Here is a 14,190-nt window from a genome sequence, read left to right on the forward strand (position 1 = left end):
TTTGGCTTGTTTTTTCAGCAGGCACTGAGAACTGAACCCAGGACCCCTGTGTGGGAAGCAGGCACTCAACTGCTTGAGCCATATCTGCTCCCTAAAGACCACTTTTATAAATACCCTTTAAAAAGTTAAACAGGATGATTGCTAACCTGGCACATATTTCATATAAAAGATAAACTAGAATATATCAAAACAGTTTATAACAAGGTTCAGCATTTAACATAAATATAAAAATTCTATATCCAAAAGAAAAAATATAAACAAACAAGTAAATAAATACTATTTCCTCCAGTTCAATTGATTTAAAAGTATGTTAATCATATGTTAATTTATTGCATTCTAACAGGGTCAATCTATACAAACTATTGTATAAATGAATATTTTTATGTAACTTTTTAATGTAGTTGTTTTAGTATTTAGTTTAATTTTAAGACGTCAATGTTCATAGGTGAAAAACTTGTTATTTTTCACTTGATAAGAAACATAAGAATTTCTATGCATGAAAATTTTAAGAATTTTTATTTTTAGCAATAACGAAAATCTTCTATGAGAAAACTGAAATCAACTTAAGATGTCCAGTATACACAAGTCCCAAATACTCAGATATCAAGCTATTCCGATCTTTTGCCATTCCAACCCTCTGCTGCTTTACTCCAGGCTTGTATGTAGTTTTCAAGTCATTTAGGCATCTTTATCTCTACTAAAGCTCTTTCTTCTGCCTTTTTTCCTCCCCTTCTCCCCCACCCTGCTCTTTTTCTGTTGTTGTTTTGCTGCTGTGTCCATTCACTGTGTGATCTTCTGTGTCTATTTCTCTTTTTGTCTTCTCTTCTCGTTTTTTCTCCTCTAGGATTCACCAGGATTTGATCCTGGGGACCTCCAATGTGGAGAGAGGTTCCCTGTCACTTGCACCACCTCAGTTCCTGGTTTTCTGTTGCTTCTCGCCTTGATTCTCCCCTTTGTCTCTCTTTTTCGTTGCGTCATCATCTTGCTGCGTGGCTTACTGCACCCGCACTGGCTCTCTGCATGGCCACTTGGCTCACCACACAGGCATACCTTTACCAGGAGGCCCTGGGGATCAAACTCAGGTCTGCCCAATGGTAGATGGAAACTCAATTACTTGAGCCACATCCATTTCCCTCCTTCTGCCTTTAATACCTTTATACCTGATTGTACCAGACTTCTTCTTACTCTCCAATGAACATATATGCAAAAATTCTCAACAAAATACTTGCAAATCGAATACAACAGCATATTAAGACTTAAACATCATGACCAAGTGAAATTTATTCCTGTTCTGCAAGGGTGGTTCATTATAAGAAAATCAATTAAATTAATACACCACATTAACAAACTGAAGGAAAATACCACATGATCATCTTCAATTGATGCAGAAAGGCATTTGACAAAAATCCAGCATCCTTTCTTGATAAAAACACTTTGAAAGACAGGAATAGAAGGGAAATTCCTGAATATTATAAAAGACATATATGAAAACCCCACAGCCAACATCGTACTCAATGGGGAAAGGTGGGAAGAATTCCCGCTAATATCAGGAACAACTCAAGGATGCACACTGTTACCATTGTTGTTGTTGTTGTTTTAATAAAGATTTATTTTATTTATATCTCTCCCTTTCCTGCCCCTCACTGTCTGCCCTCTTGTGTCCATTTGCTGTGTGTTCTTCTGTGTCCGCTTACATTCTTGGCGGCACCGGGAATCTGTGTCTCTTTTTGTTGTGTCATCTTGCTGCATCAGCTCTCCATGTGTGCGGTGCCACTCCTGGGCAGACTTTGCTTTTTTCATGCAGGGTGGCTCTCCTTGCAGGGTGCACTCCTTGCGCGTGGGGCTCCCTTATGCAGGGGACACCCATGTGTGGCATGGCACTCCTTGCGTGCGGCAGTGCTGTGCATGGGTCAGCTCACCACACAGACCAGGAGGCCCTGGGTTCAAACCCTGGACCTCCTGTATGGTAGGCAGATGCTCTATCAGTTGAGCCATATCCACTTTCCATGTCACCATTGTTAATTCAACATTGTACTAGAAGTTCTAGCTAGTGCAATTACACAAGAAAAATAAAAGGCATCCAAATAGGAAAAGAGGAAGTAAACTCTATTTATAGATGACATGATCCTATACTTAGAAAATTCTGAAATGTCCATAACAAAGCTACGTTAACTAATAAACAATTTCAGCAAAGTCGCTGGGGATAAGATCAACACACAAAAATCAGTAATGTTTCTGTACACTAGGTACTGGACAATCTGAAGAGGAAATCAGAGAAAAAAATTCCATTTAGAATAGTAACAAAATGACTCAAATATGTAGGAATCAATTTAATCAAGGAAGTACAGGACAGAAACTTAGAAAACAATGTTAAAAGAAAATAATGACAACCTAAACAAATGGAAAGACATTTCATGTTTATGGACTAGAAGATTAAATATCACGAAAATGTCAACCCTACCCAAACTGATTCATAGATTCAATGCAATACCAACCAAAATTCCAATAGCCTACATTACAGAAATAGAAAAGGCAATTACCAAATACATTTGGAAGGGAGAGTGTACCTGAATAGCCAAAATCTTTCTAAAAAAGAAGAGCAGCGTGACCTTGAAACATATTAAAAGTACAGTGGTCAAAACAGCACGGTGTCGGAGTGTAAAGACAGATGCACTGACCAGGGAATAGAATTGAGAGTCTAGAAATAATCCTCACCTTTACAGCCAAATGGTTTTGACAAGCCTACCAAGTCCATGCTGACGAGACAAAACAGTCTCTTCAACAAATGGTACTGGGAGAACTGGATATCCATAACTGAAAGAATGAAAGAGGACTTCTGTATCACTCCCTATACAAGAATCAACTCAAAATTAATCAAAGACCTAAATACAAAAGCCATGACCATAAAACTACTTGAAGAAATACAGGGAAACATCTTAAAGACATTATAGCAGGTGGTGGTTTCTTGGACCTTACAACCAAAGCATAAGCAACAAAACTAAAAATAGATAAACAGGACCTCCTCAAAATTAAACACTTTTTTACCTCACAAGACTTGGTCAAAAGGGTAAAACTTAACTGGAAAAAATATTTGGAAATCACGTGGCCAATAAAGGTTTAATACCTGTGATATATAAAGAGATATTACAACTCAACAATAAAAAGACAAATGACCCAATTTAAAAAAAGGGTAAAAGACTTGAATAGACATTTGTCCAAAGAAGAACTATAAATGGCAAAAGACACAAAAAAATATTCAACATCACTCATGCTTAGGGAAATGCAAATCAAAACTACAATGAGATATCATTTCACACCTATCAGAATGACCACTATTAAAAAGACAGAGAACGACAAGTGTGGGAGAGGATGTGGAGAGATTGGAACATTTATTCATTGTTGGTGGGAATGTAGAATAGCACAGTCACTGTGCAGGACTGTCTGGCAGTTCCTAAAGAAGTTGAAAATAGATTTGCCACATGACAGGCAATACCACTACTGGGTAGATACCCAGAAGAACTGAGAGCAGTGACCCAAACAGACATTTGCACACTGATGTTCATAGCAGCGTTATTCACAATTGTCAAAATATAGAAACAACCCAGGTGTCTTCAACCAATGAATGGATAAACAAACTGTGATGTATTCACACGATGGAGTATTATGCAGCCATAAGAAATGAAATCCTAAAGCATATGACAACATGGATGAACCTGGAGGATATTATGTTAAGAGAAGCAAACCAGACACAAAAGGAAAAACACTGTATGACTGCACTGCTATGAAGTAAATATATTGTGTAATCTCATAACGGTAAACACTTGAATATGGGTCACCAGAAAATTGAATGAGTTTAGAGAATGGAAAGCTGAGGATTAACTTGTACAGAACTGGTACAAAGGATGTGTATTAGTATTTGGAAATGAATAGAAAACGTGAAAGCCTAACATAATGTTTGTAACTAGCAGTACCTGGGTATGAAAGTGGTTTAAAGTCTAAGGTCATGTGTATTACTAAAAGGAAAGCTAAAAAATTTAACATGGAACTGGATAGAATAGTAAAACTGCATGTGAAGTATAAAAATGGATAAAATTGCATATATAAGACTGTTCTTCTTTTAAGCTGTACCAATGTATGTTAATATTACAAGATGTAATATCAGACAAAAAAACCCCATTAGGCTAAGTGAAAGAAACCAGACACAAAGTACTACATATTATATGATCCCATTTTGTATAATATGTAAATATAAATCAATTTATAAAGATGAAATTAGATTAGTGGTTATATAGGCCTAGGCAAGGAATGTTAAAAAGGGTAGAGTATTTTTTTTTTTTTTTGAGTAATGAAATTGTTCTAAAATTTTTGTGGTAAAGAATGCACAATATTGTGATTATACTAAAAGCCACTGATTATACACTTTGGATAGTTTGTATGTTATGTGAATATATCTCAACAGAACTTTTTAATAAATAAATATTGGGCAAGAATAAAAATAAATCAATCATATTCTTACATACTAGCTCCAAACAATGGAAAAACAAAATTAAAAAATAATACCATTACAAAGCTCCTTAAAAAAAAGAAAAAAAGAAAGTAATACTTAGGAGTAATTCTAACAAAACATATTCAGGTTCTACATGCTGAAAATGACAAAAGACTGAAGAAAGAAATTTTTTAAAAAACTAAATAATTGGAGACAACCAACATGTTTATAAAATGGAAGACTTGGGCTAATGTCAATTATCAATTTCCCCTAAGTAATCTACAGATTTAAGGCAATTCCAATCAAAATCCCAGCAGGAATTTTTATAGAGAGAGACCAACCATTTAAGAATGTAAAGCAATTTTGGAAGAAAAAAAAAAGGTTGTAGAAATCACATTACCCAATATAAAGTTTTATTATAAAGCTACAGAAACCCAAACAGTAGGGTATTGGCAAGGGTTAGATAAGTAGATCAATGAAAGCAACTAGAGCATCCAGACATAAACATTTGTAAATGATTTTTTATAAAAGTACAAAAGCAATTCAACAGAGAAAAAATACTCTTCAACAAATGCTGTTGGAACAAATAGATATTCTTATGCACACAGACACACACAAAAATAGAAAAATATGACCTACACCTTATACCTTTTACTCAGTCTGCCAAAGAGGTGCCAATGCAAAGTACCAGAAATCTGTTGGCTTTTATAAAGGGTATTTATAAGGGGTAAAAGCTTACAGTCCCAAGGCTGTGGAAAGGAAAACTCAAAGTACTATAAGAGGTACTGTGTATCCAGTCCTCTGTCTCCCAGGCTTTCTATATCAGTCTCAGCTGTTCTGGTCTCTTCCTAAGGTCAGCTGCAAACTATCAAGTAAATGGCTTGTCTCTCCCTGGGGCCCCAGGATCAAAAATGACAGGGCTCTTATTCTCTTCCCATGTCTTCTTGTATCTGTCTGTTCCTCTGAGTGTCCCTCTATATCAGACCCAAGAAAGGGGAGTGGAGGGGGAACTCAACCAAGTCACACCCTACTGATGTGATGGAATCAAAGAAAACCCTCAAAGCAATCTTAATAGATCATTGACTCGAGGGCCCCTCAACTGGATTTAATATAAAGGGTATCACTGTCAGAGGAATAGAGTGGTTTACAAACGTAATCTTTCTCTTTTTGGGATTCATAAATAATTTCGAATTGCCACGTTTACATAAAAATTAATTTGAAATGGTTACGAGATCTAAATTAAAAGGTGAAATTTTACAATAAAACACAGGAGAATTATCTAAGTGATCAAGGTTAACATCACCAGTGATTAGTCATGTTGATAGCCTGAACTCTGACATGAGATGAAAGTGGCATTTCACCTCTGTGGTATTCATCCCCAAAACCCATATCCAAGTCTAAACATCAGACAAATTCAAACTGAAGAGCATTCTACAAAATATGTGGCCAGTCGTCCTCAAAACCATCAAAGTAACTAAAAGCATGAAAGACTAAGAAATCTTGAAAGAGCAGAGAAAACTAAGGAAATGTGATGAAAAATGCAAACTTATATCCTACACAGGATCCAGGAAGAGAAAATGGGCATAAGTGGAGAAACTAGTTAAATCAAGTTTAGCTAATAACAATTTGGTATATCAGTTTTAATAAATGTACCATGGTAAGAGGGGAAACTGGGTGAGAGGTGTACTGGAACAGTCTGTACAATCTTTGCAGGTTTCCTGTCATTCTAAATTTACCCCCAAAATTAAAAATTGTTTAAAAAGAAAGCTTTTATGACCTTAGACAGAAATCCTAAACAACACCAGAAACACGAGCCAAAAAATCCAGAAAATTGATAAACTGATATTCATCAAATCTGTAAACTTTAGTTTTGGAAAAGACACTGCTAAGAGAATAAAAACACAAGCTACAATCTGGGAGAAAATATTTGCAACCACACATTTCAATACCCAGCACCCCAATACATTAAAAAAAACAACAAAACACACATCAAAAATTGACAGTACCAATTATCAGTGAAGATGCAAAGCAAATGGACCATGCATACACTGTTGGTGGGAATGTAAACTGGTATAGCCATTCTGGATATCAGTTTGGCAGTTTCTTATAAAGTCAAACACACATTTGCCATATTGCTTAGCTATCCCACTCTAGGTATTTACCAAGTGAACTGAAAATCCGTAATCATGCAAAAATCTGTGACTGAACATTTATAACAGCTCGATTCTTAAATACTCAAAAGTGGAAATGACTCTCATATTCTTCAACAAGTGAATGAATAAACAAACTATGGTACATCCTTACAATGAAAGAGTATTCAGCAATAAAAAGGAACAAACTATCAATACACACAACTTAAAAGGATCTCAAAGGCATAACATTAAGTGAAGATGTATGACATTCTATAAAACACAAAACTATAATGACACAGTAATTGCCAGGGGTTAGTTACAAGGATGTGGGGAAGGTGTGACCACTAAGGGACCATGAGGGAGTTTTGGGAAGGATATAGAACTATTCTATACTGATTGTGATGGTGGTTATAAAAATCTATAGATGTGTTAAAGTTCACAGAACTGCTGATCAAAAAAGTCAATTTTACTATATAGTAATTTAAAAAAGCCAAATTTTGAAAAAGTATATGGCTTTTTAAAAAACTTAAGAGGGAGTAGATGTAGCTCAAATGGTTGAGCACCTGCATCCCACATACAAGGTCCTGGGTTCAATCCCCAGTACCTCTTTAAAAAAAAAAAAAACACACAAGCAAACAAAAGAAAAAAAACAACTCAGGAAGCAGGTGTAGCTCAGTGGTTAAGTACCAGCTTCCCACATATAAGGTCCCAGGTTAAATCCCCATCCCAGTACCTAAAAAACAAACAAACACCCTAAGAAGTGATTTACCCTTAATACAAACAAAAATCTCATTTGATAGACTGAAATTCACCATATCTGTAAACTTTAGTTCCCTGACCCAACAGTAGGTATTCAATTAATGTTGATTGAATGAATATATGCAAAGTTCATGCTCTATACTAGCACGTTGCCTTCTGGTATATTTAGTCATTTTTTTTTTTTAAAAGATTTATTTATTTATTTAATTCCCCCCCCTCCCCTGGTTGTCTGTTCTTGGTGTCTATTTGCTGCGTCTTGTTTCTTTGTCCGCTTCTGTTGTCGTCAGCGGCACGCGAAGTGTGGGTGGCGCCATTTCTGGGCAGGCTGCTCTTTCTTTTCACGCTGGGCGGGTTTCCTCACGGGCGCACTCCTTGCACGTGGGGCTCCCCCACGCGGGGGACACCCTTGCGTGTCACGGCACTCCTTGCGCGCATCAGCACTGCGCATGGCCAGCTCCACACGGGTCAAGGAGGCCCGGGGTTTGAACCGCGGACCTCCCATGTGGTAGACGGACGCCCTAACCACTGGGCCAAAGTCCGTTTCCTATTTAGTCATTTTTAAAATGTATCCACATTTTAAAATGTATCCACATTTTAAAAGACCAGAAGAGAATCTGGAAGAATTTAAATAACTCATAATATAATGCATTTATTAAATTCCTTTTTTAGTTAAGTTCACAGTTTTTAAAGCCAGTATATAAACTTCCTTAATTGAGGTCTTCTTTCTTGCATGTATACTCATAATGGGCCCAGTTTGGTGGTGGTATATTTTAACCCACCCACACTCCCAAAGTAAAGTTCAAAGGCACTTTTAAATATGATATACTTCTTATGTTTAATTTATCAACTTTACAATTTAGACACAAGTGATTTTTTATCATACAACTAAGATCAGCATTTTATTTCAATTCAATTTCCAAAAATAAGTATTAAGTATTCTATGCCAGTCAAGTGTTCTATGCTAGTTATTAGAATTAGAGTTAGGCATTACCCTAGATTATGAAGCACACTGCAAAAAAGAGTTCACAGCAGGTCTGCTTACAAGGTTGGACATTGTCTAGCACCTGAGAACTTGGATTTCAGGAGGGTTCCCACCATTTCCAGAACTGATGAAAATGGCTCACTGTGACTAAATTATCTGAGCAAACAATGTCATTTATGCTGATTATCTGCTTTCCTTCAAGGAGTCTGAAATTATGGTATGTGCCAGTCACAGGGAGCCTACATGATCAGCTCTCAATAAAAACCCTACACTGAGCCTCTAATGGGCTTTCACTGTATATGACACATATACAAGTGTTGTCAAAATTTTTTGCTGGGGGAATTAAGGCCCTGTGTGACTCCACTGGCAGGACTCTCAGAAATTTGCACCTGATTTCCTATGGACTTTGTCCCATACACTATTTCCCTTTGCTGATTTTGCTTTATCTTTTTGTTGTAATAAATCATAGCTGTAATTACAACTACATGCTGAGTCCGGTGAGTCCTCCCTGTGAAGGGTCAACTCTGGGATGGTCTTGGAACTCCAGTAACACATATAATAAAAAAGATTCTTGAGTAAATGTATACATACCATCTTACCAGGCAATGTGCTCTTGGAGGAAAGTCATTGTTCATACACAGCAGATCTTGCATAGTTTGTGGAATAACATCTATAAAAACATTTGATAATGAAAAATAGAGTGTGTTCATTCTAACACAGAATTTTACAATATATTTAGTGAGGAAACACATATCTTGCAAGTCCATGTAGTTTTGTCATTGTTTAAAGCCTTGTATCTAGGGCTAGCTCTAAGAGTTGGAGGTAAGGTTATCTCTCTCTCTGTTTAAACAAAGTCAGCCTATAAAAAAGACATATACCATTCCTTAAACTATGTTTCTACTATTTTTCTTTCTTCTAAATCATGAATCAATTCCTCATCCTTAGAAAGCCATTTTTTTATTTATTCTTCTTCACCTACCTTTGTATTTTTCTTCAAAATTCTATTTAGAAGTCTCATATCTAACTTTTCTTGGCCTTAGTCATCCTAAGTGGTCTTGTAAAACCTGTGCACAACTTACAGTTTCCAACCCTTATATCTTTCAGTACCTGAACTACTGCTATCCATAACAAGATACTAACATCAATGTTCATTATTTATACTCACAAATGCACAATAAATCCAAAGCATAAACAGTAATGTGTTCATAACAAAAATATTCCCTTGTGCTGTATATCTATATTGATAAACAAATTTATATTTTCTAAAAGAATAAATAAAATATTAGTGACTTGGCCCTCAATTTAATTAAGAACAATAAACAATTTCAATTAAATAAAAGATCGGTGCTCAAATCTTCTGACGTCTGATTATACACAGTTTTGAACAAATGTGTATCTCCAAGTTAACTGATGATTTGTTTCTAAATTCCCCATCTAAATGAAAACTACATAGTATAAACACAAATGCAACAATAATGCCCTTAACTATCTTAAATTCATCTATCTTCTTTTACACCAGTCCCCTCTATCTGTTCATCTCAGAAACACTGATTCTAAGCGTCCTTTATTTTTTTAATTTTTATTTTTTGGTCCTGTATTTTTAAATGTCCTTGAAGAAAGAAATTATTACTACAACAGCTTTTCCTTCATGTATGATCTTTCCTCAAATTAAGAGCCCTTAAAAACACTCTATTTTGAACAGTTTCCTTTGTTAATCAGTGGAATGGTGGAACCAGAAATCCCAGGGGTACTATCAGATTTCCCACCAACTGCATACATTTCCCTCATCCCTTTACACCTAATGTACACATATTTATATTTTGGTTTGATTATTTTATTTTGCTGCATAACTGTCTTTCACATGTGTATTCATGGAATGTTACATGTCTTAGTTTATGAATCTGAATGCAAATATAACCTAAATGTTTTGTTTGTGAGAAAAAATAAATATAATAGGAAAAGTAATATAACTGTATTTCTACATAAGAAAAGGCAAAAACTATTTTGGGCTGCACTTAAAAATCTATTTTGCCCAGGAAAAACATTAACACATATTCTACATATTTATTTTCTTAGTGACTATAGAAGAGTATCTGACTGACAGCTCCAAAATTCATGTTTATTTATATCTTATTTACTAACTTTTATACACTAGCATGTCAAAAGACCAGAAGATTTTGGATGATGTGACCTATTAGTGGTCACTTACTAAATAGCTAGCCAGGGCCAGGTAATGGGAGAGGTGCTTATGTATAATATCTCTTTAAAAACATCTTATCAACCATCCAAATAGTATCACTTCATGTTACAAATAATAAAACTTAGTCAAGTAGCCAGTAAGTATAAAAGCCAGAATTTTAATCCATTTGGTCCAATTCCAAAGTCTGAGGTATATCTAAAATCACAATAATCAATAGACAAATTTTCTTTTGCTTTAACCCTTCAAGGCCCAGCTCAGTTGCCTCATTCTATATGACACCTTCTCTAACCTCCTCCAATTAAAAATGATATTTTTTTCTTCTAAATTCCAGTAGAATGTTATCTGTTTTTTGGATGGCACTTACCACTCTCTACCTCCTATTACAGTTATTTACTTGTGGCTCTTAACCTCTCTTATTGTAAAGTAAGTTTCTTAAGTATGTGTTCAACAAGGCTTAGCAGAGTACCAAGGACATGTTAGCTACTTCATAAATACGTGTAAAACTTAATTCATCTTATAATGAATGATACAGCAATTCTATATCTGAAAAGATCATACTTTTCCTTCAGATGTGATGAAACAACTTTGCAAAAATAAACAATTTCAGAGGATAATGCTGAATTAGCAAAATAAATTCATGACTCAAAAATCATAAACAGTCTCAAAAGTGAAGAATTAAAAATCATATACTATAAACTTACCTTCTAACAATTCATCCTTTCCTTCTTTATCACTGGATTCTTGGACAAGATGATGGTGAGTAACTGAAAACCTGAAGTCAGCAAAGGAAATTTCATCTGATTTCTCTTCCCATGTACCAGAAGTAAATATACCCTGTATTTAAAAATAAAATGGAAGAAGATTCACCTTAAAGTATTCAATATGTTTATGTTTATTATGTTTATTAACTCAGGGATTTTTTCCTTTTCCTAAAAGGAAATCTAAAAGTTTCATCATATAACTATGCTACATGTAAAGAAAGAAAGAACATTTAATAAGTAAATAAAACCAATAGGACATTACTTTATGAATGATTTACCACAGTGATCCTTTAAATAGAAAATTCCCCTAGATGATCAGTTAACTTCAAATGTATAATATTCCAGTAATTTTCCTAAATAAGTCAGTATATAAAATCATAAATACAAAGTAAATCCAATGCCTCTTCACATGCAAATAAAAAACTTCCTATTAATAGAAGAATCTCTATCATAGTTACTCGTTAACATAAAATGATTAAATTTTACAATCTAATCATGAAATTTCATAAGAACTAAGAAAAATACATGGTAATAAAATAAATCTCTATTATAAAAAGCTCAAGCCTAATAGCACTATGTACTACTTCACACAGCTCTACTTACTAGACACCAGAAATTGCTTCAAAAGGAAGTAGTCTGGGGGACTTCCAGGAAGATGAAGAATTAGAAAGGCACAAAAGTCACTTCTCTCATAGAAAAATAACTAGAGAACAGGCAGAAACTCACAGGAAAACTGTTATAGGATTTGGGACACCAGAGAAGGCTGGACACTACCCACAAGAGAGCGGGGCAAAGAAAAGGAGACTTGGTGGGAAGATCCCCGAGTACAGCTGCAGCCACAGCTGTTAGCACCCAACCCCCCACCCTCAGAAAGCTGGCTGGTGGCTATAAACTGAAGGGGTCACAGAGACCCAAGTTCCCAGAAAAGGGGAGTGGGGGGGATATAACCAATAAGGCTTTGGCCCAGAGAACTTGGTCTTCAGCGTCCCACAGGTTGTCCCATTATAGCCTGAGCCAGGACACGACATTGCTCTCCCTGGAAGCCAGCATACAACGAATGAGAACCTGCCTTCTTAAACAACCTCCCTACTGACCTGGACTGGTTGGTGAGTGGAAATTTAGCTTCTCATTGGGAAAAGAAGGGATGCAGCCAGCTGAGGGAGGGCAGCATCTGATCAGCAAGTGTGAACTGGGAGACTTGACTGAATAGCCCACCCAGAGGGAGACTTCTCTAGGACACTGATTCTACACCAACCACCAGGGTGGGGTTCCAGTGAACATATTCCCCAGAGGGGATCGTCTGATAGCAGACAAGGAGAGTTCATGCAAAGAAACAAAAACTAAATAAATAGAAGAAGCTGTCTGGTACCTTCACTGCCCTCTCTCCCACCAAGGTCCCTGGAAACTGGTCTATGCTTCATTACTGGGTTCATGGCCCTGGTTTGAGCAGTTAAACAGGGGCAATCCAAAAGACCTGGAACAAGTTGAACTAAGAATCAAAGAACAAAAATAAAAATAAAAAAAGAATCAAAGAGGGAAGTGGCTGTGGCTCCATTAGTTGGGCTGCTGTCTACCATATGGGAGGCCCTGGGTTCGCATCCCAGGGCCTCCTTGTAAAGGCAGGCTCGCCCGCATCATGCAGAGAGCCACTGGCCTGGATGCCACGGAGTGCCACCCAGCCTGTTAGTGCTGCAGAGACAAGCAAAAACACAGAAGAGTGTGCAATGAATGGACACAGAGAGCAGACAGCAAGCCGCAAAGGGAGGAGGAATTAAAAAAAAAAAGCCACGGTAGGGGGATAAAAAAAAAAAAGAATCAAAGAACAGCAGTAATGTACACAGATGCAACATTAAATCTCTAGACAAGAGGAGAAACTGATCATCAGAATAAACACACCATCATAATTAGATGCCTAAACATCAGTAAAAAAATTGACATACCACGAAAATGGAAGCTATAGCTCAGGCAAAGGACCAAATCAAAGCTCCAGATGAGATACAGGATTTGAAAAAATTAATCAATGATGTTCACACTGATGTGGGCTATGGGTGGGAGGCTCTTTGTCTCTTCAGAGATAACCTAAGCTCTCTGACTTGTGGGTGTGACGGTAAGAGGCTGCAGTCCTGCCCTTGGTAACAATGGCAAGGACTCCAGTCCCAGGAAACAGTTTAACAATGCAAGGTTTATAAACTTTAAGTATTTAGGGGATATGCAAACTAAATATGCTAAAAGCTTACCTAGAATGTCTGAAGTCCATGCTAAAAGCTTACCTAAGATGTGGAAGATATATATGCTAATTGAAGCCTATTGAGAACTGAAACAAAGGGACCATTTGGCCTTTCCTCTCTGTATAAAAGGGATTCAAAAATCTTGTTTGGGGCTCGGGATTCAAACAGAAAGCTCCCAAGTCCGGCTGGCCGTCAATAAACCATTTTTCCTTCTCAAAATCATTCCTGAGTCCTGGCCTCTCTATACACAAATAATTGAACCTCTCTCAAATTCTACAACATTTTTGGCGACCACGAAGGGACAACAAATGAAGGCCAGAGACGGTAGCATTTTGCTGCCCCTTCCAAATCCCCGAGGAAGCCGGGAGGACTCGGGTGAACCCCAAATCTGGGCGCCCCTGGATTAAATTTAATCCAGAAAAGATGTGGGCTCCACCAGAAACTTCCTGACAAAAATCAAGGGCAATGGAAGGTCTGAAGAGAAAGATTCTGGGAATGAAAAAGAACTCTGAACATGGAAGAAGGTAAGACTCCCCGGGTGAGCAAAGTCTGGAAAGCCCTAGCTTTAATTGCTAGGAAGGGGAGGCTGATCACCTCCCGAGAGAACCCTAGTAGCCCCAGAAAATTGGGGGGAAGCCGTTC

General features: G+C 36.7%; 1 protein-coding gene across 2 annotated transcripts in view; it reads right to left on the bottom strand.

The window, feature by feature from the left end:
• Positions 1 to 14,190, bottom strand: part of RAB3GAP1 (RAB3 GTPase activating protein catalytic subunit 1) — a 113,218-nt gene that overhangs the window by 69,787 nt on the left and 29,241 nt on the right. For both annotated transcript variants that reach the window (XM_058301090.2, XM_058301089.2), the window contains exons 4-5: positions 11,261 to 11,393; positions 8,951 to 9,029 (exon numbers count right to left, since the gene is read on the bottom strand). In XM_058301090.2, coding sequence (XP_058157073.1) covers positions 8,951 to 9,029; positions 11,261 to 11,393 — 212 coding nt within the window. The remainder of the gene's footprint in view (positions 1 to 8,950; positions 9,030 to 11,260; positions 11,394 to 14,190) is intronic.

Source organism: Dasypus novemcinctus, chromosome 7 (assembly GCF_030445035.2).
Source record: "Dasypus novemcinctus isolate mDasNov1 chromosome 7, mDasNov1.1.hap2, whole genome shotgun sequence".
NCBI classification, from domain to species: domain Eukaryota; kingdom Metazoa; phylum Chordata; class Mammalia; order Cingulata; family Dasypodidae; genus Dasypus; species Dasypus novemcinctus.